Source organism: Dunckerocampus dactyliophorus, chromosome 8 (genome assembly GCF_027744805.1).
Source record: "Dunckerocampus dactyliophorus isolate RoL2022-P2 chromosome 8, RoL_Ddac_1.1, whole genome shotgun sequence".
Taxonomy (NCBI): Eukaryota; Metazoa; Chordata; class Actinopteri; order Syngnathiformes; family Syngnathidae; genus Dunckerocampus; species Dunckerocampus dactyliophorus.
This window is the reverse complement of record NC_072826.1, coordinates 29,349,311-29,377,189: the sequence shown is the minus strand read 5'-3', so window position 1 is coordinate 29,377,189 and position 27,879 is coordinate 29,349,311. Positions and strand designations below refer to the sequence as shown.

The window sequence follows — 27,879 nt, the reverse complement described above, 5'->3', positions numbered from 1 at the left end:
TACAAAAAAAAACGCTCAATGAGGCGAGACTACAGTACCTGTATTGTACGGGTGAGTAAATCAAGTGCTCCTTTTTTGTCCTGCCTGTGACGTCAACAGCCTGTCGTAACTTCCCCTGAGCTCACTTGCAAACAAACAAACACAGCGGAAGGACCAAATGCTCCGCGTTGAGGAGGGAAAAAAACTATCGAACACACAAAAAAACGTATTAGCCAACTGAAACGCTAGGGCCGCAGCGTTTGAAAAGTGTAAAAAGTTTGCCAGAGACCTGCGTTGCATCACACCGGCTGCTCAGAGCGTGTGCCCGAATACATTACACCATGCTGGGCCACGCCTGATAGTAGTGATGCGGTAGTAGTAATGTCATGATATTTGATTAGGACAAATCAACAGGTACACTTGGTCACATGCTAATTTGTTCCAGTCCTTCTTGCCTCCAGGTATGCACAAACTACACTTAAATCAAAATTTTAAAAAGTAGATATAAAAAAGTTATCTGTAATCAGTACCATATGAGTCTTGAGAAGCAAAAAGTTATCCGTGTCTGTTTGAAAAAAAGATATAGTGCATTATTATTCATTTATTAATTGACTTTCTGCACTTAATGGTGCCTCCCAGGCTCTTTGGATGGAACGCGCCAAGGAAAAGAAAAGGCATCACCAAGCATCAAGTGAAAGTGAACATCACTAAAAGCTCCTGTGGGAGGAGAAACACCCACCAGTATTGGCTGTTCGACTGTCGCGACCATCGTTAAGGATAAAGATGGCAGGCTTTTGCACGTTAAAGGATCTGCTCCTATGAAAGCGACAGTGATAACTAGAGATGCACTATATCTTTAAGTGCATCTTAAGATTTAAGTGTAGTTTGTGTACACCTGGAGGTAAGAAGGACAGGAACAAATTAGGATTTGACCAAGTGTACCTGTTGATTAGTCCTGATCAAATATGACATCACTGCTATCAGTGTGTCGGTGTGACGCCACTGAGGTTTCTGGCAAACTGTTTGCACTTTTCAAACTCTGAGGCGCTGGTGTTTCAGGTGGCTGATAAGGTTTTTTGTGTGCTCAATGGGGTATTTTTTTCACCTCATCATGGCGCATTTGGTACAACGTACTTCATCTTAAAGTGAATGTTAGTGCAAATTACAAGTAAGCGCAGGGAAAATTACGACAGGCCGTTGACGTCACAGGCAGGACAAAGAAGGAGCGCTTGATTTGCTCACCCGTACAATACAGGTACTTTAGTTTCACCTCATTGGAGCGTTTTTTAAAATTATCGGTTATCGCAGCTATTTTTAAAATCAGATTTATCAGTATGACGTCATAATTCCCTCAAATCGGCCCTTCAATTATTGTGCACCCTTACTTTATTCCCATAATATTGTGAGTTTTTTCCCAAGCTAATTTTCCCAAAATGACAACTTTATTTTGTCTTGTTTCTCTAGAGTATAGAGGGGAGGAGCCACCTGGCGTGTCCCAGCAAGGTGCACTGTATTCGGACACACGCTCCGAGCAGCCGGTGTGACGTCACCGAGATTTCTGGCAAACCGTTGGCACTTTTCAAACTCTGAGGCGTTGGTGTTTCAGGTGGCTGATAAGGTTTTTTGTGTGCTCGCAGCGCATGTGGTCCTTCCTCTTAAAGTCAATGGTTATTTACAAGCGAGCTCAGGGGAAATTCCGACTGGCCGTTAACGTCACAGGCAGGAGAAAGAAGGAGCGCTTGATTTGCTCACCCGCACAGTACAGGTAATCTCACCTTAACGGAGGGTTGTTTTTTTAAAATTATCGGAACTATTTTTAATGTTATGGGATTTATCGGTATGACGTCATAATTCCCTCATATAATTATCGTGCACTCCTAGCAAATACTAAGCAGTGCTGTGAGGCGAGATGCACACATGACCATGAAGGCAGCACAAGGTTGTAGGAAACAAAGAGTGCTTGTAACTTCTGGGCGGTCAGTCAGCAAGAGAGCTCATAACTGCAAAGTAAGTGGATTAAAACCTTCAAAGGAAGGGTCCATAGCGCATGTTTCTTGGCATCGAGCGCCTGTCTGATCATGCGTCTCTGAAGGTGGCCATTGAACGTCTCATCACAGACCACTAAACCCATTCACTTCACTTCTGCTGAGCCGTGGTGGAAGATGCACTTCATTAAGGTCAAGGCACATTCATCATGTGTCCAGTGCAACAAGTGGAAACGCCACGCTGCGGAAGTGATGCCCTTATGCAATTTTTCCCAGCTCGGGCCAACGATGGCTCTTGGTGAATTGCTGAGTCATGTTTGTACGCCATCAGCTGACAGCGCGGACAGCCGACATGCCGCCTGGGGAGCTGCAAGCATGAGTCACCCGTCGTCCTGTCACTTGGTCGGATTTCATGTCACAAACCCAAAGGTGAAAATATTCTGATATTATTTGAATGAATAAAGTATATGACAACAATTTTTCAGTCTATTTATGATGAGTGCTATTGGCCAGGGGTGCCGTATAGGAGGTAAAAACAATTCTCGGCTGCACCCCTGCTATTGGCTATCTGATCTGAAAAAAGGATCCATAAAATCGCCTTCATTTCATATTTTATTGGCTTTTTCAAGTGTTCTCTTACAGAGAACTTACAGAGGATTAGACTTCTTTAAAAAGGCTTTCCATGTGAGAGTATGTTGGCTGGGGTGCCCAAAGTGCGGGACGGGGGTCATTTGCGGCCCGTGCCTGTTTTTTTATTGGCCCACGGAACAAGAAAATGAAAAAAAAAAAAAAACCAGCAAAAATGACCCCCCCCCCCCCAAAAAAACAGCAGTAAGTTTACAAGAATGAAGTAGAAACATTATGAGAATAAAGTTGTGATATTATGAGAATGAAGTCGTAATATTAGGAGGAAAAAACATAACTATTAACATAATACATTCAATTAGAAATAAAATTAAAGTTAAACATGATGAGAATAAACTCGCAATACTATGAGAATAAAATCCAACTATTGAACTAAGTCATAATATTATGAGCAAAAAAACATAATTATTAAAAATAATAAATACATTCAATTCCAAAAAAAATTAAGTTAAACATGAGAATGAAGTCATAATGCTATGAGGATAACATTTTACGATTAAAATAAAACAATATATAATAAATAAATTTCATTACAAATAAAGTTAAAGTTAAATATTAGGTTAAATATTAATGGCTTTGGGTGTGCTTGATGCCAGTGTTTCCAGGAGGCTAGTGGGAATGTTGGTCCAGGTGGGGAAGATGGCTTCACTGGCTGGAACTCATGTCCATTTTTGTAAATCCATCCCCAAATGTTCTCCATTGGGTTTAGATGAGGGGAACATGCAGGATGGTCCAAAAGAGTGATCTTATTCCTCTTTGTGAAGTCCAGCGTTGTCCTGTTGAAAAAGCCAGTCATTAGCACACAGACGAGGGCCTTCAGTCATGAGGGACGCCCCCTGCAACATCTCCACATAGCTGGCTGCCGTTTGACGCTCGTGCGCAAACTGAAGCTCCATTGTTCTATTGAAGGATCATGATGGTGGATAACATCTCAGGTGGGATCTCCTTGTCATGCCAGTAACGTTGGAAGCCATCAGGACCGTCAAGGGAGAATAAAACTTTCTTCCACCTTTCAATGTCCCATGTTTGGTGCTCTCCTGCTAATTCCAAACGATGAAGATGTTGTTTCTTCTCTGGCAGATGGCGTCTGATGGTAATTGGACTGCACTCAGCACCAGTAACAACTGTCATTTGGGCTGAGGATGGTCTAGTGTCTTGACGGACTGCCAATAGGATCATCCGGTGACATTTTTTGGGTCTACCGCTTGACTTTTTCTTTCACGAACCTCAGGATGTTTTTCATAAGTTTGAAATGACTGTCTGACTGCATCCAACCGCAGCAGCAATGGTGCGCTGCGAGAGGCCTCGCTTATGCAGCTCCACAATCAAAGACAGAAAGCTTTTTTCCCTTTGTACAAAAGTGTCCCTTCCAGTCCTGTCCCCCTTTTTATGCTAACTTTGCCATTTCTTCTCTGGCATACAGATCACATTTTCCTCTCTCTCTTTGGGCCTCTGTGTGTCTCCTGGAAGGTCGAGTCACCTCCTTCAGGGAATTCCTCCTGCTGAGATGCACCAGTAAGTGTGTGTGTGTGTGTGTGTGTGTGTGTTTCCTTGATGCTAAAAGAAGAGGCCTGCACACATTGTGAAATTGTGTAAAAAAAAAAAAAAAAAAAAATTCCCATATGATTGAAGCCTGGAGAGAATAACAAACAGCATTCTCCCTCAGGCATGCCAGATGTCTCCTCTTGATAAACGCCTCACAAACACGCTGATTACATAACACTTACACACTCTTGTGTCTCCTTGCAGGTTGATTGTGATGGCATATTGTCTCAAAACCTCAAGAGATGATTTGACTGCATTCCAGTGCCAATGAAAACATCATTGCTGCATCTACAGTACCCTGCCATTTGCACATAACATACATAATGACCAGCGACAGGCGACTCATCAAATGTCACTGATTAAAGTGTTCATCAGCTGATCAAAAGATGAAGAGCACAGCCTTTAAAAGGCAAAATGTTGGCAAAAATGGGGATTGAATGTGATTTAGTGTCAGGTGTTCACACTGTCATGATCTCTTGATGGCAAAGGCAAAAAAGCTTTCTCCCTTCGAAGGCGGTGGGATTGTTGAGCTGCATGAGCAAGACCTCTCCCTCGCAGCGCACCATTGCTGCTGAGGTTAGACGCAGTAAGACAGTCATTTCAAACTTCTAAAAAACATCCTGAGGCTCAAAAAAGTCAAGTGGTAGACCCCAAAAAATGTCACCCATTGGCTGTCCGTCAAGACACGGGACCATCTTCAGCCCAAGTGAAGGGACATTGAAAGGTGGAAGAAAGTTTTATTACATGATGAGAAGTACAAAGTGCATTAAAGGTTTAAAAATGTGCAACTATGAATGGCAAATGCTTCCTGAAAATGGGTGTGCTGGCTCCGCTCTCCCTTGTGCTTCCTGTTCCTGTTGTTGTCTCGACCTGCTATTGAGGATTTTGTGTTTTGGATCAGTACTTTTCCTACTGGTGCTAGTTTTTCTTGTCATCCTTTTTTTGTGTGTGTAGTAGAGAGACACGATATCTTTTTTGTCAAACCAATACCAATAACTTTCTGCTTCTCAAGATTTTTATATCTACCGGTACTTTAAAAAAATGGACATTTAAGTGTAGTTTGTGCAAACCTGGAGGTAACAAGGACTGGAACAAATTAGAATTTGACCCACTGTACCTGTTGATTTGTTTGATTATTACTACAACATCACTACTATCAGAAGAACCAGAGTATAGAGGGGAGGGAGCCACCTGCTGTGGCCCAGCAAAGTGCACTATATTCGGACACATGCACCGAGCAGCCGGTGTGCTCCTATGGAGGCCAGGAGAACCAAAGTATAGATGGGAGGGAGCCACCTGGCGTGGCCCAGCAAGGTGCACTGTTTTCGGACACGCGCTCCGAGCAGCCAGTGTGACGCCATGGTCTCCGACAAACATTTTTGCGCTTTTCAAACGCCGCGGCGCTGGGGTTTCAAGGTTTTTTTGTGTGCTCGATGTTTTTTTTCCCCCCTCGTCGCGGAGCATTTGGTACAACTAGCATGCGAAATGTCTTTGAAACTGTGAATGTTTGTTCATTCAGGGCACGTTACGACAGGCTGGAGAAAAAAGGAGCGCTTGATTTGCCCACCGCAACAGTACGGGTAATCTTGACGCATTGGAGCGTTTTTTAAATTAACCGTTATCAGAGCTAATTATAGGCCCGATAATTGTCATGCACACCTCTTGGTTGGTATTTGTTTTTCTTTTCGAGTATTTTCACGGTGGTATTTTTGTTGCCATTGCTTTTTATTATTCCCAGTATTTTTGATAAGACATTTTTTTCACTGTTCTGTGCTTTTTGTTAATAAATCATTTAAACTTTACTTTGGGGTCCAACTTTTCAGTCACAGATAATTTTGTTTGATTTATTTTTTCTTATAAAAACGCAAAAAACAAATTACTTCTCTTAAAATAATAATAATTAAAAAAAAATCTTAAGATGTTTTTTTTTAACCACCATTTACATAATTGAAAAAAAACAAAAAACACTTAAATTTGGCACTGAATAATAATCCGCAAATTCTGTGGTGCTTTTTTTCCGGTTAAAAAACATGATCACAAATATGACTTTTCTTTAATGACCAGTCCAGGATGTACCCCAGTCAGCTGGGATAGGCTCCGGCATACCCCGGTGACCCTAGTGAGGACAAGCGGTATAGAAAACGGATGGCATTCTATATTCTAATTATCTGTCCATTATTTAGAAATCTTCAAATTACTAAAATACATATTAAGTGATGCTTTTTCTGTTTATTCCAAACTAAAATACATTCTTGGCTAAAAAAAAAAAAAATGAAATGCTTGATCACTTAAAGGTGCACATTTTTGGAATCTTGCCCATCATCCACAATCCTTACATGAGACTTGAACACGCATGTCTTAGATGTAAAAACAGCTAAAAAGAGGTAGCTAAGAATGCACGTAACGGGACACACCTCCAAAAAGCGCCAACAAGGCTCCATTTCCATCATGTGACCTGCATATTAACCAAGCTGCAGCGACGTTGTTATTATTATTGTTATTAACATTGTTACTCCCAAGAACTACCTACTGGTGTAGTGACACCTCGCCACACCACACCGGCTAGCTACTAGCCAGGCGGCTAGCGACTAGCTTCACCACACACACGCTCACAGTGCCTCAGAAAGGTAACGCTACATATTGGCGCTGCCACTGAGGGTGGTTTGTGAAAAAACTGCATTGGGAACTACTGGTCTGATACGTACACTAGGTCCCCAACTTAGGAACACCCGACTAGCGAACATTCGTGGATACGAACACAAGCCGACTGGTCTATATTTTATTTCATTTTGCCTTGTAGTCGCTCAATCAGTATTTATACTGCTACTGTACATGCTTGACCAGTAGAGGGAACTGTGACACTGCTAATGGGACCAACAGAGGCAGCGTTAGAGCTAATGGGACCAACAGAGGAAGAGTTAGACGCTGGGGAAAAAAATTATAAAACCCGGACAGAGCATGTGATTAAAGTTTATGAAGAGTTAATAGGCCTGCTTAATTCTACACCACCCACAGAACACTACCTCTTTTAGAAGAGTCTAACGACGACGGCCATTTGTCCTTTTTTTCAATAACTCCTCCTCCAGCACAACAACATATGCTCGACCACTCCTCTTCAAAGGTAAATAACATTTATCATTACGTATTATTATATCACTTTTATTATTGTTTTTTTCATTAATTATCCTGGTTTAATATTACTACTGCATCCAAACTCATATTTACATACATACACATATACTGTATATGTATACACGTACATGTAGTACCTATATCATTGGTAATATTACCTTTTCCCCTACTTAAGAACAATTCAACATAAGAACGGTCGTCTGGAACCAATTGTGTTCGTAAGTTGGGTACCTAGTGTATTTTGATTTATTTCTGGGGTGTAAAGGCAGCACGTGATCTCAAGCCCTGTTTTGATGCCATTCTCTGTCCCTTTGGTACATGATGCACAGTATGGATGCCAGCAGCATCGTCTGTACAGTTTGCTTGGGGACAAGACTGTTATGCAAAACGGCTTAGTCAAGTGGCACAGATTCTGCTAAGCTGAGTCGGTGCCATGCTTGGAAACCGAGTGGGCACTGACAAGTGACAAGGCTGAAGTTAGCTTCCAACTGGATTTAAGGTGTTATTAACCTAATATGCAGTGCAATTATTTGTCCGCTGATTGTGTTTTTTGTCACACTTCTCAGCGTGAAAACATTTTAGCTAAGACATTATCTTTGCCTGACATCCACTTTTGTTTTGCTGAAAACTTTATTATTTTACTGAAAAAGCAAAAAAGGTACATTTCTCTGTTTTCAGTCTATATTATCTGGTCATATCTAGTCCATACACCTGGTCCACTGAAAACCACTAGGCCTATCTGGACTGGATTCATCTACAGACCCCAAAGGTTCATAAAAGCACAGTTTGTGATTGGTGAAACTTTTATTTTATTTGTGAAATTGCAATTAAGGCACATTTAGACGTTTTGTTTAGAACCTAGTCCATATTAGACCTGGTGCTGTTCAATAATCACTAGACCTAGACTTTCTTATCCGGACTGGATTCATCTACAGACCCCAAAGGTTCATAAAAACACAGTTTGTGATTTGCGAAAAATGTTTTCTATTTGTGAAAGAGCCATAAAGGTACATTTATCTATGTTTGCAGCCTCTAGGTCATATTAGACACGGTCCACTTTAAAAACCACTAGGCCTACACTTTTCAAATCTAGACTGATTCATCTACAGACCCCAAAGATTCATAACAACACAGTTTGTGACTTGGGAAAGCTTTATTCTATCTGTGAAAATGCAATAAAGGTGCATTTCTATGTGTTTTCAGCCTCCAGTCCATGACGAGGGTCCCCTGTGAGTTCATTTGCTGTTACGGCATTTTTGGAAGACCATAAATGCCAGGGATGGCCTCTTGTGGGGATAATCGGTAAGTGCACTGCTAATCATTTCTGACTTCTGTAATGTTTGCAGGTAAATCTTTAAATCAGAAGACCCTTTTCTTCCAAGACACACTGGTGTGTGTGCGTGACAGGAAGAAAAGCTCTGACTCGCTGGGGAAGAAACTGTTTGGTGCCACCTGCTGATTTCCATGTCTAAATCTTCAGACCCTGAATATAAAACAATACTCTTTTTCTCAGACCTGTTTTTTGGAACGTATTTTTGAAGCCAAAATCAAATCAGGAGGAAAAGCTCTGACTGGCTCGAGGAGAAGTATTTTGGCGACATCTACTGGTTTTCGTGTGTGTAAAGCTCTACACCCACTGAATGGAAGATCACACTTTAATCCAAGACATAACAAAATGAATATTTTTTAGACAAAACACTGGTGTGTGTGTGTGCGTGAATGACAGGAAGAAAAGCTCAGACTCGCTTGAGGAGAAGTTGTTTGGTGCCACCTGCTGGTTTGTATGTGTAAATCTACAGAACCCCAACATAAAGACAACTCATCTTTTTCCAGACGTTTTGTTTTCTTGGAGTCATTGTCAGTAAATCCCACAGTTCCATACTGGCATGTGCATACTCAACTACAACACTTTTCAAACATGTAAAAGTGAACAAACTACAGTATGTAGGTTTTAAAGGTATTGTCTATCCTCCACCAGAGGTTCTAAAATGGTCTCAGCCTGGGACTCACATTTTCCAGTGGTCAATAAGTTGTAACCCACTTTTATCGAAGTCTTTTTACATTTTGATTTATTTTTACTATTTTTTACATTTTTATTGAAGCCATTTCTATTCTATTATTATTTACACTTTTAGGCAAGTTTATTTATAGAGTACAATGCATACACAAGGTCATTTAAAGTGCTTTACACAAAAGAAGGGAAAAATCACTTCACCATTAAAGTCATTTTAATTTATTCTTATTTTTTATGGTAAACTCATAAATGAACACCTTGATTTGTTACACTTTCATTTAAGTTGTTTTTAATAATTTTTTTTACACTTTTATTCAGGTCATTTTGAGTTATTTTATTATTATTTACTTTGAAGTAAGTCATTTTAATTGATTACAAAGAAATCACACTTGTCATTTTTTACGCTTTTATTGAAGTCATTTTAATTTTATTATTATTTACACTTTTAAAGCTATTTACATAAATGTTTTTATTATTTTTTTATTAGTAAATCATTTTTATCTGTATTTATGTTTTTACACTTTTATTTAAGTCAATTTTCCTTTTTTAAATTTTATTATTTTTTACACTGTTATATAAGTGATTTTTTATTGATTTTATTATTTACTCTTGTCATTTTCATTTTTTTACACTTTCATTTCTATTTTATTATTTTCCACTTTATTGAAGTCATTAAAATTTTAATGTCATTATTATTTACACTTTAAAAGTCATTTTTATTTATTTAGATTATTTTTTACACTTAGTTATTTTTATTTTATATTTTTATTGCATGTTTATTTACATCATTTTTATTTGTATTTATTTTATTATTTCCACTTTTCTTTAAATCATTTTTATTTGTATTTCTTTTGTTTTGTCATTTTTAATTTTTTTACACTTTTATTCAAATCTTTTTTTAAACACTTTAAGTCATTTTATTCCTATTTATCTTTTTTTTTTTACACTTATATTTAAGTGTTTTTTTTAATTTATTTTATTATTTATTCTGATTGGTCATTTAAATTTTTCTAAACTTTCATTTAAGTTATTTTTAATTTATTTTTTACACTTTTATTTAGGTCATTTTCAGTTATTTATTATTTACTTTGATGTAAGTCATTTTAATTGATTTAAAAAATATTATTTATTTATAAAATTATTCATATTTATCTTTTCTTCTTTTTAGACGTTGTCTTTATTATTCATCCATCTTTTCTATGCCACTTATCCTCATTAGGGTCGCGGGGGTATGCTGGAGCCTATCCCAGCTGACTTCGGGTGAGAGGCTGATTTTTTTCTTTTAATATTATGACTATATTTTCTTAATATTTTGGCTTCATTCTTGTAAAATTACTGCTTTTTTTTGTTTTTTTCCTTGTTTAATTGTATTTTTAGAATGCACTGTGGGCCCATAAAAACAGCCGTAGATGGCCCTGGGGCCACACTTTGGATAGCCCTGCCCTAGATGGACAACATGAATATGAAGCATACAAACAGTAGGGGTGTGACGGGGCGAGATGATAAACGAGATTAGGTCTCGAGAACGAGATGAGACGTGACGAGATTTTAACATCACGTAAAGTACACCGAAAAAGTAAAGTACACCGAAAAAGTATTTACAAAATCGATGCCAATGTATTGCAGTCTACTCAGTCTACGCCCCGCCTCCACCCACTGAGACAAAGAGACTGTATGACTGACAAAAGGGCTCGCTCCGTTCACGCCGTTGTTCTATGGAACAAACGCACCAAGGTGCTGAAACCAATGCACAGAGTGAAGCCCTCTCTTCCCTGTTTGGAGGCGGCAGACGAGGAAAACAGACGCATGCACATGGCAATATGTTGACGATCAAGCTCATTTTGACCAAAGATGGCTTGACGAGTGACAACACTGGTAGCAAAATGTTGCAAGCCCTGGGCTGGCAGAAAGGCAAAGGTCTGGGGCGCCACCACCATGGCGGTGAGTCCGTCCCGATCGCCTCCTCCGCACAGATGTCAGATGCGCATGTCGACCTCTTCTCTTTCACTCGCAACGCAATTAGCGCGGTAACCTGAGGGCTGCTGCCGTGTGCGCGTCGTCTCCTCTCATCACGTCCTTCACGTCTCCTCGCAGGCTTCCTTCAGGATATTTTTGTAATGATACATTTCATGTATATTTGGAAAAAGTATTGTCTCGTCAAATGGCCGTACCTTATGAGCCTGCACATTTTGGATACTTCTTATATAGACGAGTGGTATGAATGTGTGTGTAAATGGTTGGTTGTCTATATGAGCCCTGCAATTGGCTGGCGACCAGTCCAGGGTGTACCCCACCTCTCGCCCGAAGTCAGCTGGGATAGGCCCCAGCATACCCCTGCGACCCTAATGAGGATAAGTGGCATAGAAAATGGATGGATGGATAATAAAGACAACATGTAAAAAAAAAGAAGATAAATATGAATTATTTTATAAATAAATAATAATTTTTTAAATCAATTAAAATGACTTACATCAAAGTAAATAATAATAAAATAACTGAAAATGATCTAAATAAAAGTGTAAAAAAAACAAATTAAAAATAACTTAAATGAAACTTTAAAAAATAAAAATGACAAATAAGAGTAAATACTAACATAAATAAAAATCACTTAAATTAAAGTGTAAAAATAAATAAATACATTTAATTTACTTAAATAAAAGTGTAAATTTTAGTTGGCCAGCCTCTCCTGGGAAGGTTTCACTGTTTCATGTGTGGCCCTTTGTGGATAATGGCTCCCACTGTGGTTTGCTGGAGTCCCAAAGCTTTAGAAATGGCTTTATAACCTTTTCCACACTGATAGATCTCAATTAATCTCAGTTAAGTTATGTTTTAACAGAAGGGCAATCACTCTTTCACAGAGGGTCATGTAGGTTTGCATTTGTTTTCTCCCTTAATCATAAAAGGTTTCATTTAAAAACTGCATTTTGCGTTCAGTTGTGTTGTCATTGACTAATATTTACATTTGTTTGATGATCTGAAACATTTAAGTGTGACAAACATGCAAAAAAGAAATCAGGAAGTATATTGTATGTATATTATCATGATATTAATGAAAACGTGAATATTTTTTTCACACTTTTCCAGACCTGCAAATGTATGGAATCAAATTCCATACCTGACATACTTGCGTAGGGACCCTGGTTGACACAGCACAAAGGGCTCCTGGCCTGCACTTTGGACCTCCTGCGCATCTAGCATTCATTTTTCCATCTGGTAGAGATGAACAGATGGCGCCGCTGTGAATATTCATGACACCTGCTGTGTCTCTTCATTCTCACCTTGTGAAGTTCAGGGAGCTGCTGATGACGCAGCAAGGCCTCTTTGGTGGGGAACTGCTGCCGACGCAGGTCCAGTCTGTTATTTTAACGCTCTCGTCTGCTTTACGACGGTACCCACCCTCCTCTGGGTCGCGGTCTCCGTCGTAAGCGGTGCCTGGAGCACTCTGCAGTGTGAATACGGACGCAAGCTCACCTTAACGGGCGCCTCCCGCTCTGGCAGATTGAGCTGGTGGGTCAGGAGGGGCGGCACCTCCGAGCCTACAGTCTGCAGAGAGGAAGCAATCATGATCATTTATGTCAATTTTTTTGTAAAACCACAGCATATCTATTCACTACCAGCTTCTCAAACAAGGAGAAACCTGCATCTGCATCCCTGGATGCTTGGAAATCCATGTCCACGGCAATCTATTACATGGTGTCCATGGCTGTGGGCCCTGCAGCTGCTCCTGTGCTGAGCGAATGTGCAGAGTAGCGACCAGACGGTGGTTGTGTGCTGTGCTTTCATTGGCATCCTCCTTCAGGTAGCCCGCGACAATTACAAAAGAAGCTGCTGAAGTCGTCTTGTACTTCTGCATGCATTTTTATGACAGTAGTACAACACTGTCCTCGGTGTTGTTTGCGTGATAGCGTTTATGCCTGTGCTGAACAGTCATCAGTAACCAGTCCATTTGTCCTATCCTTGACTGTCTTTGCTGACAGAGGCATTGTTTCATTTTCTGAATCGTTTCTTGTTTATGTTTTAATTGGGAGAATAGATGCTCTGATATGTTCATGAACGATTCTTTCATGCATTCTCTATCTGTGAACTAGTGATGGTAATTTCGTCTATTTTCAGAGAGCAGGTTCTTTTGGCTCGGCTCACTAAAAATAGGCTGGCTCTTTTGGCTCCCAAGTGGCTCCTCAGATTTTTGTTGTTGTGTTAATTTATTACCAAAGATGTGTATTGTGTAAAATGAATTACTAATATAAAAAATACATAATATCAAATGTTTATTATTTAAAATGTTATTTTATTCTTAAATTCATAGCTCATAAAATTACAGCTTTTTTCCATTTCTGATGTTTTTTTCCAACTATTTGAACTTTCTTCTTGTAAATTTTGTTGTCATATTTATGACTCTATTCCCATAATATTACTTTATTCTGGTAACATAACACTTCCCGAAAATTACAACTTTATTTGTTGTTTTGCTTGTTTATCACAACATTACATTTTCTTTAATATTTCACCTTTATGCTACTAAAATGATGTTATTTTTCCTGATAATATTAAAACATTATTCTCGTAAAACTGACTTTCTGGCTGGATTACAAATTATTTCTCTTCTTATTTTGACTTTATTCTTGTAAAATTGCTGCTGACTTTGACATTTTTGCTGTTTTTTTCCTTGTTAAATTATATTTTTCGAATGTGCTGTGGGCTAATAAAAAAAAAAAACAGCCGTGGGCTGCAAATGGCCCGCGGGCCGCAATTTGGCCAATAATAATTTAGAGGCAGGAATTCATATGAACGTCCAAAATAGATGAATCTTCCCTTTACCTTGTGGGTCTCTATACAATCATCAAAGCAATGTCGGGCTCTATCATCACCCCGTTGTCGCTCACAATCCCTCCCTGCGTCTAAAAACGTCATCATACGACTTGGACATCACTTAGGTGATACACAGTTAAAAAAACAAACGGACACAAACCGGTGTCTTATGTAAGCGTCTAATGTTGTTTTAGCAAAGAAAATGTCTAACAAGTTATACACGGATCGGTATTATAATTACCTTTGATGATCAATTCTACTTCCGGTCTGAAGGGCGAAAGTCTACTTCTGACCTGTATAGAACTGATTGCAGATTGCATACGCGCTATCGCCACCTATTCACCAGGAGAATATTGCAGGGGATTACGCTAAAAGATACACATACACAATGTAATGAAATCCACAACAAGATATGTAAAATGCTTTTTAAAAAATAAAAACGTTTAGTTTTGATAAAAATGTTAAGTGCACACATAAATGGGTGTCATTTTTGGGGATTCCAAAGATTTAACCTGCCAGTACACAATGATCCTTGCGCACACTTCCCCCATCACCGCGGGGTGTCGCTGTGCTCCAACTAGCAAGATGCGGATGAGCTTTGCAGAAGCAGAAACCTGTCTTCAGCCGCAATGGCATTGGGAGTCTGTCAAATGTTGTAAATGTTTTTGTTTTTTTTTAATAATTCGACTGTTTTACGCTTTGTACATTTCACAACCGAGAAACGTCACAAGTGGATTTCGACGCGTCAAGACCATTCGACAATAAAGCAACCGTCCCCAGGAAGGATAGAAAGGTTGGCTAATGTTAGCATTCCATTAGCATCATTTGTGTTGTTATTTATGACGCTGCTTGCTAGTTTAATGCACCAGCCATGCTGGTTTAAATCAAATTTGTGAAAATGTACTTCCACCTTTCAGTTGTGTATCCCTTTGCTGTGTCCTTCACGTTCGACAGTGACGGTAAGCAGGCTGAATGGCTGAGCCGGAGCTCCTCCTGGACTCCAACATTCGACTCTGGGTGGTGTTGCCCATTGTCTTCATTACCTTCCTCGTGGGGGTCATACGTCATTATGTGTCCATTCTTCTTCAAAGTGACAAGAAGTTGACTTTAGAGCAGGTGTCAGACAGGTAAGGTATCCCCACTTGCACACAATACTACAAACACCCATTGTTGACTACAATAGATCAGCGGTCTTCAGTTCAAATTGAGTAAGGTTCGTTTATGGAACAAACACACCATGGTGCTGAAATCAATGCACAGAGTGAACCCTCTTCCTGCCTGTTTGGAGGCGAGATATGAGGAAAACAGACTTGCACGTGGCAATATTTTAGACGTTGTACCAAATTCTAGTTAAGAATATGACAGGGGTCATTAACTACGTTTGTCCAAGGGCCAGAATTTCTCTCACTGTGAAGGCCAGATGCTATTGTTGCCATAGCATTGTTGTATTTTTCAACCTTTGTATTTTTCTATTCCACTGCCGCAAGTTGATGTTGACTGCAGTATGTGATGATCTGCCTCTCATTGCAGCCAGGTACTCATTCGGAGCAGAATCCTCAGAGAAAATGGGAAATACATTCCGAAACAAGTAAGCCATTGTCATTTGTGCTGCACATAACGCGTTCTATGTAACGTCAGCGTACAGTCGTCCTTGTTTTGTGGTTGAATATGGCCTATTATTAGTAAAAAAAAAAATGCATATATAAGCAAATTGTACTTATTCTTGGCCCATATTAAATATTTTCAAGAATAAAAATGGCTAAATGAATGAAAATACACAGGCAGAAGTAGCGTTGGCCACTGGGTGTCAGTAATTTACAGGCACTAGACTCGTCACTAAGGTTTCCTAGGGCAGTGTTTGCCAGCTGTTTATTTTTGTTTTGTTTTGGAACACAACTGATGATTTTGGAGCCGCTGTGCCACGGGTTATTGTTTCCGTGGGGGGAAACTAGGTGTAGCGCACACGTTCCATTTTATTGTCTGGCTGAATATGAAATATTTACTGATCATCTTGGAAATTGACTGTTTCCATGTGCCTCCTGCAATTTGCTCGTGTGCCATTAGGGGGTGCGTGTACCCCTGGTTGGAAATCACTACCCTAGGGAACACATTTACTGTGAGTTTTGTTTACGTCTTAAATGGCTTATTTACTTTTATTTTGTCTGCTATATTGAGTACTATGAGTGTAAAGCCGCAATTAGAATACATTGATGTACTGTAATGGCGGAAGTACGCTGCTCACTGCGAACGTGTGAGTCTGTTTTTTTTATTTATGTCTAATATGTCTTATTTTCTATGATTATATCTACTATATTGGGTAATACAAATGTAAAGGTGACTATAGAGGTGTTATTTTAGGGCTCTACCCGAGGGCTCTACTATGTAAAAAAAACGTATTTAGAAGATCGTGAACAGGTTTTCTATGCCATAACTATGAAATTTACTTATCGCAGTCGGGTCTGGAACAAATTAGCCGCGATAAACGAGGGATTACTGATTATTATTACAGTGGTGTGAAAAACTGTTTGCCCCCATCCTGATTTCTTTTTTTTTTGCATGTTTGTCACACTTAAATGTTTCAGCTCATCAAACAAATGTAAATATTAGTCAATGACAACACAACTGAACACAAAATACAGTTTTTAAATGATGCTTTTTATTAAGGGAGAAAAAAATTCCAAACCTACATGGCCCTGTGTGAAAAAGTGATTGTGCCTGCCCCCCCTCCAACAAACATAATCTAACTGTAGTTTGTCACACCTGAGCTCAATTTCACTTAAATAGGACCTGCCTGACAAAGTGAAGTAGACCAAAGATCCTTAAAAGCTAGACATCATGCCCAGATCTAAAAAAATTTAGGGACAAATGAGAAAGAAAGTAATTGAGATCTATCAATGTGGAAAAGGTTATGAAGCCATTTCTAAAGCTTTGGGACTCCAGCTAACCACAGTGAGAGCCATTATCCATAATTGGCGAAAACATGGAACAGTGGTGAACCTTCCCAACAAAAATGACCCCAAGAGAGCAGCAACGACTCATCCAAGAGGTCACAAAAGACCTCACAACAACATCCAAAGAACTGCAGGCCTCACTTGCCTCAGTTAAGGCCAGTGTTCATGACTCCACCATAAGAAAGACACTGGGCAAAAATGGCCTGCATGGCAGAGTTCCAAGACCAAAACCACTGCTGAACAAAAACAACATTAAGGCTCGTCTCAATTTTGCCAGAAAACATCTTGATGATCCCCAAGACCTTTGGGAAAATACTCAAAAGTTGAACTTTTTGGAAGGTGTGTGTCCCATTACATCTGGCGTTTCAGAAAAAGAACATCATAGTAACAGTAAAATATGGTGGTGGTAGTGTGATGGTCTGCTTCAGGACCTGGAAGACTTGCTGTGATAAATGGAAGCATGAATTTTGCTGAAGGAGAGTGTTGGTGACCTCAAGCTGAAAGCAACTTGGGTTCTGCAGCAGGACAATGATCCAAAACACACCAGCAAGTCCACCTCTGAATGGCTGAAGACTTTGGAGTGGTCTAGTCCAAGTCCTGACCTGAATCCTATTGAAATTCTGTGGCATGACCTTAAAAAGGCGCTTCATGCTGAAAAAGCCTCCAATGTGGCTGAATGACAACAATTCAGCAAAATTCCTCCCCAGCGCTGTAAGAGACTCATTGCAAGTTATCACAAACGCTTGATTGCAGTTGTTGCTGCTAAGGGGGGCCAACCACTTATTAGCTTTAGGGGGCAATCACTTTTTCACACAGGACCATGTAGCTTTGGATTTGTTTTCTCCCTTAATAATAAAAAGTTTCATTTAAAAACTGTATTTTGTGTTGAGTTGTGTTGTCATTGACTAATATTTACATTTGTTTGTTGATCTGAAACATTTAAGTGTGACAAACATGCAAAAAAACCCAAAAGAAATCAGGAAGGGGCAAACACTTTGACACACCACTGTGTGTGTATCGAAGCTAAAAATGTACTCATTAACAGTGTGTGTGTTATTGTAGTTTGTCGTTTAGCAGTGCATTGCAGCATGCGTTTCTAATATTCTGCCCCCCTCCCTCATGTCACCAAACTGTTCAAAACACATCTGAATGTGACACATTGCAGTTCTGCATCATTGCACAATAAAATGACAGTAATAATAAAGCTATTGTTAAATGATTGTTGTCTTTGTAAAGGCTGCGTTATCAATAATAAAATTCTCTTTCTTTCTTTTAGTCCTTCTTAATGAGGAAGTTTTACTTCAATAATCAAGAAGATGGATTTTTCAAGAAAACCAAAAGAAAGGTTGTTCCACCCTCTCCAATGACTGGTAATTCAAATGTGTTTAATGTTTATTGAGCCTTGCTGCTATACTATTATTATTATTATTATTATTATGATTATTAATATTGGATTCCAGTAATCCCTTGTGTTGTGAATTTCACTCTCACATTTTTTCAAAATCATGCTGTTTCTTGGTTGAATATGGCCTATTTTTTGTTAAAAAAAAAAAAAAAAAAAGCACAACTGACGCATTTTTTGCCTAAATGGAGCATTTTCAAGCATAAAAATGGGTAAATGAAATAAGACATTCAGAAGAAAAAATTAGAGGAACACTTCGAAAACACATCATATCTAAACTGGGTGGAAAATGAACTTGAATATCTTTCCTGATAATAAGTGGGTGATGTATTAGTAACAAAATGATGCCACATAATTTGATAGAAATGAAAATGATCACCCTATAGAGGGGGGAAATCAAAGACACCCCAAAAATGAAAGTGAAAAAATGATGCAGCACACTGGTCCATTTTGCTAACATGTCATTGTAGCAACTCAAAATGATTCTCAGTAGTTTGTGTGGCCCCCACGTGCTTGTACGCATGCCTGACAACGTCGGGGCATGCTCCTAATGAGACTAGGGATGGTGTCCTGGGGGATCTCCTCCCAGATCTGGACCAGGGCATCGCTGCGGTACCTGGACGCATGGAGGAGATTCCAGGAGACAGGTAGTTACTCCAGGAGAGCTGGACAGGGCCGTAGAAGGTCCTTCAACCCTCAGCAGGATTGGTATCGACTCCTTTGTGCAAGGAGGAACAGGATGAGCACTGCCAGAGCCCTACAAAATGACCTCCAGCAGGCCATTGGTGTGAATGTTTCTGACCAAACAATCAGAAACAGGCTCCATGAGGGTGGCCTGAGGGCCCGACGTCCTGTAGTGGGCCCTGTGCTCACTGCCCAGCATCGTAGAGCTCGATTGGCATTTGCCATAGACCACCAGAATTGGCAACTACACCACTGGTGCCCTGTGCTCTTCACTGATGAAAGCAAGTTCAACCTGAGCACATGCGACAGACGTGAAAGGGTCTGGAGATGCCGTGGAGAACGTTATGCTGCCTGCAACATCATTCAGCATGACTGGTTTGGTGGTGGGTCACTGATGGTCTGGGGAGGCATATCCCTGGAAGGACGCACAGACCTCTACAGGTTAGATAATGGCACCCTGACTGCTATTAGGTACCGGGAAGAAATCCTTGGACCAATTGTCAGAACCTACGCTGGTGCAGTGGGACCTGGGTTCCTCCTGGTCCACGACAATGCCTGACCTCATGTGGCTAGTGTATGCAGGTAGTTCCAGGAGGATGAAGGAATTGATACCATTGACTGGCCCCCACGTTCACCTGACCTAAACCCAATAGAACACCTCTGGGACATTATGTTTCGGTCTATCCGGCGCCGCCAGGTTGCTCCTCAGACTGTCCAGGAGCTCATTGATGCCCTGGTCCAGATCTGGGAGGAGATCCCCCAGGACACCATCCGTAGTCTCATTAAGAGCATGCCCCGACGTTGTCAGGCATGCGCACAAGCACGTGGGGGCCACACAAACTACTGAGAATCATTTTGAGTTGCGACAATGACATTTTAGCTAAATGGACCAGTCTGCTGCATCATTTTTTCACTTTCATTTTTGGGGTGTCTTTGATTTCCCCCCTCTACAGGGTGATCATTTTCATTCCATTCCATTCCATTCCATTTTCCTCCGCTTATCCGGATCCGGGTCGTGGGGGCAGCAGTCTCAGTAGGGAAGCCCAGACTTCCCGGTCCCCGACCACCTCCTCCAGCTCCACCGGGAGGACACCAAGGCTTTCCCAGGCCAGCTGTGAGACATAATCCCTCCAGCATGTCCTAGGTCTTCCCCGGGGTTCTTCTCCCGGCTGGGCATGCCCGAAACACCTCACCAGGGAGGCGTCCGGGAGGCATCCGGACTAGATGCCCGAGCCACCTCAGCTGGCTCCTCTCGATGTGAAGGAGCAGCGGCTCTACTCTGAGCTCCTCCCGGATAACCGAGCTCCTCACCCTGTCTCTTAGGGTGAGTCCCGCTACCCTACGAAGAAAACTCATTTCAGCCGCTTGTATCCGCGATCTCGTTCTTTCGGTCATGACCATAGGTGAGGGTGGGAACATAGATCGAACGGTAAATTGAGAGCTTTGCCTTCCGGCTCAGCTCTCTCTTCACCACGACGGTCCGGTACAGCGACCGCATTACTGCAGACGCTGCGCCGATCCGCCTATCGACCTCACGCTCCAACCTTCCCTCACTCGTGAACAAGACCCCGAGATACTTGAACTCCTCCACCTGGGGCAGGACCTCATTCCCAACCCGGAGGGAGCAATCCACCCTTTTCCGACTGAGAACCATGGCCTCAGATTTGGAGGTGCTGAGTCTCATTCCAGAAGCTTCACACTCAGATGCAAATCGTCCCAGTAAACGCTGCAGGTCACAGCCCGATGAGGCCATCAGGACCACATCGTCTGCAAATAGCAGAGATGAGATCCTAGTGCCCCCAAACTGGACTCCCTCGACACCTTGGCTGCGCCTAGAAATTCTGTCCATGAAAATTATAAACAGAATCGGTGACAAATGGCAGCCTTGGCGGAGGCCAACGTTCACCGGAAACAGGCTTGACTTACTACTGGCAATGCGAACCAGGCTCCTGCTCCGGTTGTACGAGGACTGAATGGCACGTAGTAACGCGCCACCAATCCCATACTCCCGGAGCACCCCCCACAGGACACCGCGAGGGACACGGTTGAATGCCTTTTCCAGGTCCACAAAGCACATGTAGACCGGTTGGGCAAACTCCCAAGTACCCTCCAGTACCCTTGCAAGGGTGTAGAGCTGGTCCAGTGTTCCGCAACCAGGACGAAAACCACATTGCACCTCCTGTAGCCGAGGTTCGATTAACGGTCGTACCCTTCTCTCCAGCACCCTCGAATAGACTTTCCTAGGGAGGCTGAGGAGTGTGATCCCCCTATAGTTGGAACACACCCTCCGGTCACCCTTCCTGAAAAGGGGGGACCACCACCCCAGTCTGCCAATCCAGAGGTACTGTTCCCGACTTCCACGCAATGTTGAAGAGATGTGTCAGCCAAGACAGTCCCGCAACATCCAGAGCCTTGAGGAATTCAGGGCGAAACTCGTCCACCCCCGGAGCTTTGCCACTGGGGAGCATTTTGACTACCCCAGATACCTCAGCCACGGTGATGGAACTGTCCGCGTTCGTGTCCTCAGTCTCTGCTTCCTCAATGGAAGGTATGTCAGTGGGATTGAGAGGTGCCTCAAAGTATTCCTTCCACCGCCCAACTACTATATCCTCAGTCGAGGTCAGCAGGCCCCCGTCCCCACTGTAAACAGTGTGGACCGGGCACTGCTTCCCCTTTCTGAGGCGCCAGATGGTTTGCCAGAACCTCTTCGAGGCCGACCGAAAGTCGTGTTCCATGGCCTCACCGAACTCCTCCCACACCCGAGTTTTTGCCTCGACCACCGCCGAAGCCGCATGCCGCTTGGCCTGCCGGTACCTGTCAGCTGCTTCAGGAGTCCCACAAGCCATCCATGCTCAATAGGACTCCTTCTTCAGCTTGACGGCAGCCCTGACCTCTGGTGTCCACCATCGGGTTCGGGGCTTGCCGCCACGACTGGCACCGACCACCTTGCGGCCGCAGCTACGTTCGGCTGCCTCAGCAATGGAGGCACGGAATAGAGCCCATTCGGACTCGATATCCTCGTCCTCCCCCGGGATGCAGGAGAAGCTCTGCCGGAGGTGAGAGCTGAAGACTCGACGAACAGGAGACTCTGCCAAACGTTCCCAGCACACCCTCACTACACGTTTGGGTCTCCCGGGTCTGTCCGGCATCCTCCCCCGCCATCTAATCCAACTCATCACCAGGTGGTGATCAGTTGACAGCTCGGACGCAAGTCTGATGATACGACTACAAAGTCGATCATAGACCTGCGGCCTAGGGTGTCCTGGTGCCATGTGCACTTATGAACATCCTTATGTTGGAACATGGTGTTTGTGATGGACAAACTGTGGTTCGCACAGAAGTCCAACAACATCACACCGCATGGGTTCAGATCGGGGAGGCCAGTCCTCCCAATCACGCCCCTCCAGGTCACACTGTCATTGCCCACATGGGCGTTGAAGTCTCCCTGTAAAACGACAGAGTCACCAGTTGGGGTGCTCTCCAGCACCCCTCTGATGGACTCCAGGAAGGCTGGGTACTCTGGACTGCCGTTTGGCGCGTACGCACAAACGACAGTCAGGACCCTTTCCCCAACCCGAAGGCGTAGGGAAATGACCCTCTCGTTCACCAGGGATGACTCCAACACAGAGGCACAAGGGCCGGGGGGCTATTAATAAGCCCACACCAGCTCGCCGCCTCTCCCCTGCAGCAACTCCAGAGTAGAACAAGGTCCAGCCCCTCTCGAGGAGTTTGGATCCAGAACCCAAACTGTGGGTCGAGGTGAGTCCGACTATATCTAGTCGGAATGTCTCAACCTCTCTCACAAGTTCGGGCTCCTTCCCCGCCAGAGAAGTGATGTTCCATGTCCCAAGAACCAGATGTGGCCGCCGAAGACCAGGTCGCCTAGGTGCCCGCCCTCGACCGCCACCCAAAACGCAATGCGCCAGACCCTTATGCGTGCCCCCGCAGGTGGTGGGTCTACGGGGGGGAGATCCCGTGTGGCTTCTTCGGGCTGAGCCCGGCCGGGTCCCACGGGTGAAAGCCCGACCACCAGACGCTCGCCCGCGAGCCACTCCCCCAGGCCTGGCTCCAGGGTGAGGCCCTGGTATCCCACTTCCGGGCGAGGTGCAGTCTCTCCTCGTGTGTTTGTTCATACGGGTCTTCTGAATCACTCTTGGTCTGGCCCGTCACCCAGGACCTGTTTGCCTAGGGAGACCCTACCAGGGGCATATAGCCCCAGACAACATAGCTCCTAGGATCACTCAGGCACACAAACCCCTCCACCACGGTAAGGTGGTGATTCACGGAGGGGTATCATTTTCATTTCTATCAAATTATGTGGCATCATTTTGTTACTAATACATCACCCACTTATTATCAGGAAAGATATTCAAGATCATTTTTCCCCCAGTTTAGATCTGATGTGTTTTCGAAGTGTTTCTCTAATTTTTTTTAGCAGTATATATACAATATATCATTTATGATATTATTATTATTATTAAGTTTATTTTATGTTTGACTCTGGCAGATCCCAGCATGTTGACAGACATGATGAAAGGAAACGTGACCAACGTGCTTCCCATGATCCTGATTGGAGGCTGGATAAACTGGACCTTTTCAGGATTTGTAACGAGTAAGGACATCAAATGATTTGACATTCTCACACATCATTACCATCCTATGGCGGGGCTTCCTCCAGCGAGGGCCGCATAGTGAAAAATGAAAGGATGCAACTTTGCCACTTTGATATTTTGTACAGATGTGCTGTGAAGTTATATTTAGTTATTTATGTATATATACAGTATATATTTCATCTCAGCTCTGTCATATAGGTGAAAAATGATTAGTATCAACTTGGCTCTTTTTGTCCCATTTTTGCTGATTTTGTTTTTGTTAAGTTTCCAAAAATGTTAACGTTCTTCTTGTAATATTATGACTTAACAGTTTGACTTCATTCCCATAATATTACACGTTTTTTCCCCCAACCTAATTTTTCAAAAATTACAGCTTTATTTTTTTATTTCACATAATATGACAACTTTAAAAAAAGTGTTTTTTCTTTATTATTTCAACCCTATGCTACTAAAATGATTTTTCTTCACAATATTACAAGTTTATTCCCATAAAATCTATACTTTTCCTGTTAAAATACGACATTTTTCTCTTAATATTTTTACCTTATTATTGTGAATTGACAGCAGTTTTTTGCTCATTTCTGCTGGGGTTTTTTTGTTTGTTTTTTTTAACTATTTCAACTTTCTTCTTGTAAATGTTCTTCTCTTAATTATGACTTTATACCCATAATATCTCTTGTAATATTAGGACTTTTTCCAGAAAAGTTACAACTTTATTCATTGTTTTTTATGACAAAAAAAAATGCTGTCTTTTTTCTTTAATATTTCAAATTTATGCTACTAATGTTTATGCTACTTGTAATATTAGGACTTTTTCCCCAACCACATTTTCCCCAAAAATTACAACTTTATTCATTGTTTTGCTTTTCTTTCCATAATATACTGACAAAAAAAAACATGTATATTCTTTAATATTTCAAGTTTATGCTAATAAAATTATATTCTTTTTTCCCAACAATGTGAACTATTTCCACTTTCTTCTTGTCAATGGTCTTCTTTTAATTATGACTTATAGACCCATGATATTTTGGCTTTATTCTCGTGATATTATAACATTTTCTCCAATGGAATTTTCCAAAAATTACAACTTTATTCATATTTAGTTTTTTTCATAATATTCCAACTACTGCTTATGTTGTTTTTTATAATATTTTGAAGTTTTTGCTACTAAAATTACGCTATTTTTTTTTTATTCTCGTCAAATTCCTTATTTCTCTCAATATTTCGACTTTATTCTTGTAAAATTACTGTCGATTTTTCCCCCCCGTTTTGGCTGTTTTATTTTTTAGTTTTCTTGTTAAATAATATTTTGAGAACGTGCCACTGTGCAGTAAAACACAACAGTTGTGGGCCGCACTGCCATATGGGTATATGGTATAATTATTGTGCTTGGTTTCTGCAGCAAAGGTCCCTTTCCCTCTCACGCTGCGTTTCAAGCCCATGCTGCAACAAGGAATAGAGCTGCTGTCATTGGACGCTTCCTGGTAAGATCATACAGTAAACCCACGGAATTATTTATTGTCATTGCCACTTGTCCGAATGTGCGTTCGCCATCCAGGGTGAGCTCGGCGTCGTGGTACTTCCTGAACGTCTTTGGACTGCGCAGCATGTACTCATTAATCCTGGGCCAGGACAACGGTAATAAAGCAGCGTAGCTGGTGTCGTCATGTGCCTTATGGGTTGTTTTTACGTGCTGCTGTCCTCCTAATAGGTGCAGATCAGTCAAGGATCATGCAGGAGCAGATGAGTGGGGCTGCCATGGCCATGCCTGCAGATACAAATAAAGCTTTCAAGGTAGACCACGGTATCACAGTAGCTTCCGGGTTCCTCTGTATATTCACATTCTGCACTGCATCATCGCATGAGCACGTCTTTCTCTTTTCTGTGCCTTCTAAAGATAGAAAAACATCGAAGAAGAGGCAGCTAATTCATGCACGTAATGGGACACACCTGTTTCACCTCGCTATTAAAATACCTCCAAAAACGTTTTATGGTTGTTTTGGTCATTTTAAGCATTAGCACAACTTCCTTCCTGGGCGCATTGATTTCACAGAGCAACATAGAATAATTATGACTTTACATCATAATTTCGACTTCTCATCTCAAAATTATGATTTTTTTTATCTGATAATGTCCACGTTTTAATTAGTCATTGACTTTCCTTTTTATTAATCTCACAATTACGATTTTTAATCTCATAGTTATCTCATAATTTCAACTTTGATCTCATAATAATGAATCTCGCAATTTTACATTTTATCTCATGATAAGTGGCATAGAAAAAGAATGGATGGTTGATTATGACTTTCTCACAATTCTGATATTTTAACTCATAATTTGGACTTTTTATCTCACAATTTTTGACTTTTTACCTTTTACTTTTTGACTTTTTATTTAATAATTATGACTTTCCTATCTCATAATTCTGACTATTTTCATTGTGAGCGAGTGTGTGGTGAAGCTAGCCGCTAGCCGGTGTGGTGTGGCGAGGTGTCACTACGCCTGTAACGCATTGTTATTATAACAATAATAACAATGTCGCTGTAGCTTGGTTAATATGCAGGTCACATTATGGAAATGGAACCTTGTTGGTGCTTTTTGGAGGCGGAATAGATGCGTCCCATCACGTGCATTCTTAGCTGCCTCTTTTTAAACTGTTTTTATATCTTTAGAACACACATACAAACGAAAGACGTGTGTTCATGTCTCACCTTAGGATTGTGGATGATGGGCAAAAAAGGACACTTTTCCTTTAACACCCCCTATTGAGACTCCTCCTTGTTTTTACGGTGGTTTAAGCAAAGCAAAGCGATTCCTTTGGTTGAATTCCGAATGGCACAACCTCAGGGGTGTTTGACTTGAGGGGTTCCGCTACGTTCATGTTATCCTCAAACATAAACGTGAGCTTTGGTGGTTTTAATGGGATTTTTTTGTGTGTGGGCGCTTTCAGGCGGAATGGGAGGCACTGGAACTCACCGACCACCAGTGGGCGCTGGAGAGCGTGGAGGAGGAGCTCATGAGTCTGGAGCTGAACTTCGACGGCATGTTTAGCAAGGAGCTGCCAACTGGGATCTTCTGATGCCCGGCTAGTTTCCACCAGTGAGGGTGTGTGTGTGTGTGTGTGTGGGAGGGGGTCTTTCGATGCACGGATTTGTTTTTGTTTCAGATTGAACAAATCCCTGCATATTATGCAATGTTTACATTCTGTTTTTTCAACTTGTACTAACTTTCCACTACTGAAAACAATGGATGTTTAACATAGTGAGATGCATTACACAGTAAATTGCTAAACAACGTCACCTATCCATTATGCTTTTCTTGTATTTCATTTGTACCTTTGGCTTAAACCAAGACGGATAGATTACAACTTCCGTGCCCGAACAATGTTTAATTTAACAATCTGTGTATGGCACCTGAACCAGTTTGTGTCATTTTGAATTATGTGTAAATGGTTTATTTTTTAATTTGTGACACCCTCTTGTGTTTGTTTTGTACAGTAAAATCAGTTTTGACGAAAACGATGTCTTTCATCTGTTACAGTGCATATTCATTATTTCCGGCAGGACCGCAATCTATTTGTGGTAGCGGGTGGATGATGTCATTGTCTAATTTGCATAGTTGGCCGTGGCGCATGTCATTTATTTGGATGCCGTGAGAGGCTAAAACATGAAAAGCAAAACAAATATGTTTAGAAATACAAATTAACTTTCTTCTGTCACTTTTTTGGGGTTTTTTTTATGTCACAAGGTGGAGCTGTACTGAAAATCTGTAGGGGTGCACGCTAACTATCGGGCCGATATGAGGGAATTATGACATCATACCGATATATCCAATAACACTAAAAATAGATCCGATAACCGATCATTTTAAACGCTCCTATCACGCAAGATTACCCAACCCATACTGTGCAGGTGAGTAAATCAAGCGTGCCTTTTTTCTCCTGCCCGTGAGGTTAACGGCCTGTCGTAACTTCCCCTAGGTTCACTTGTAAATGCTCACTGTTTTAGAGACATTTTTTGTGCTAGTTGTACCGAGTGCTCCGTGATGAGGGTGAAAAAAAATACGTTGAACACACAAAAAAGCTTATCAGCCAACCTGAAACGCCACATCGCTACCACGC

General features: G+C 41.5%; 1 protein-coding gene and 1 long non-coding RNA gene across 3 annotated transcripts; one reads left to right on the top strand and one right to left on the bottom strand.

Moving 5' to 3' along the window:
• Positions 1-1,193: 1,193 nt before the first annotated feature.
• LOC129186862 (uncharacterized) lies at positions 1,194-14,442 on the bottom strand. Of its 2 annotated transcripts, XR_008572309.1 has the most exons (4): positions 14,351-14,442; positions 12,579-12,843; positions 12,416-12,510; positions 1,194-3,385 (listed from the first exon to the last, which is right to left on the bottom strand). It is a non-coding gene; the product is annotated as an uncharacterized LOC129186862 (long non-coding RNA). The 2 variants fall into 2 exon arrangements; XR_008572308.1 differs by lacking the exon at positions 1,194-3,385 and having other exon boundaries at positions 4,134-12,510.
• Positions 14,443-14,679: 237 nt separating this feature from the next.
• Positions 14,680-27,272, top strand: emc3 (ER membrane protein complex subunit 3). The gene is made up of 9 exons (XM_054785744.1): positions 14,680-14,902; positions 15,064-15,236; positions 15,640-15,697; positions 18,337-18,430; positions 23,654-23,758; positions 25,162-25,243; positions 25,318-25,397; positions 25,471-25,553; positions 26,710-27,272. Exons 2-9 carry the CDS (start codon positions 15,082-15,084, stop codon positions 26,836-26,838), a joined length of 786 nt encoding a protein of 261 aa, XP_054641719.1. The 5' UTR covers positions 14,680-14,902; positions 15,064-15,081; the 3' UTR covers positions 26,839-27,272.
• The last annotated feature ends 607 nt before the right edge of the window (positions 27,273-27,879 follow it).

Bases quoted from the DNA above. Each gene is read 5' to 3' on its own strand.
- emc3 (XM_054785744.1), top strand. From the start codon at position 15,082: ATGGCTGAGCCGGAGCTCCTCCTGGACTCCAACATTCGACTCTGGGTG. The intron at 18,431-23,653 runs GTAATTCAAATG...TGACTCTGGCAG, and splicing joins TCCACCCTCTCCAATGACTG to ATCCCAGCATGTTGACAGAC. The intron at 25,244-25,317 runs GTAAGATCATAC...TTCGCCATCCAG, and splicing joins CTGTCATTGGACGCTTCCTG to GGTGAGCTCGGCGTCGTGGT.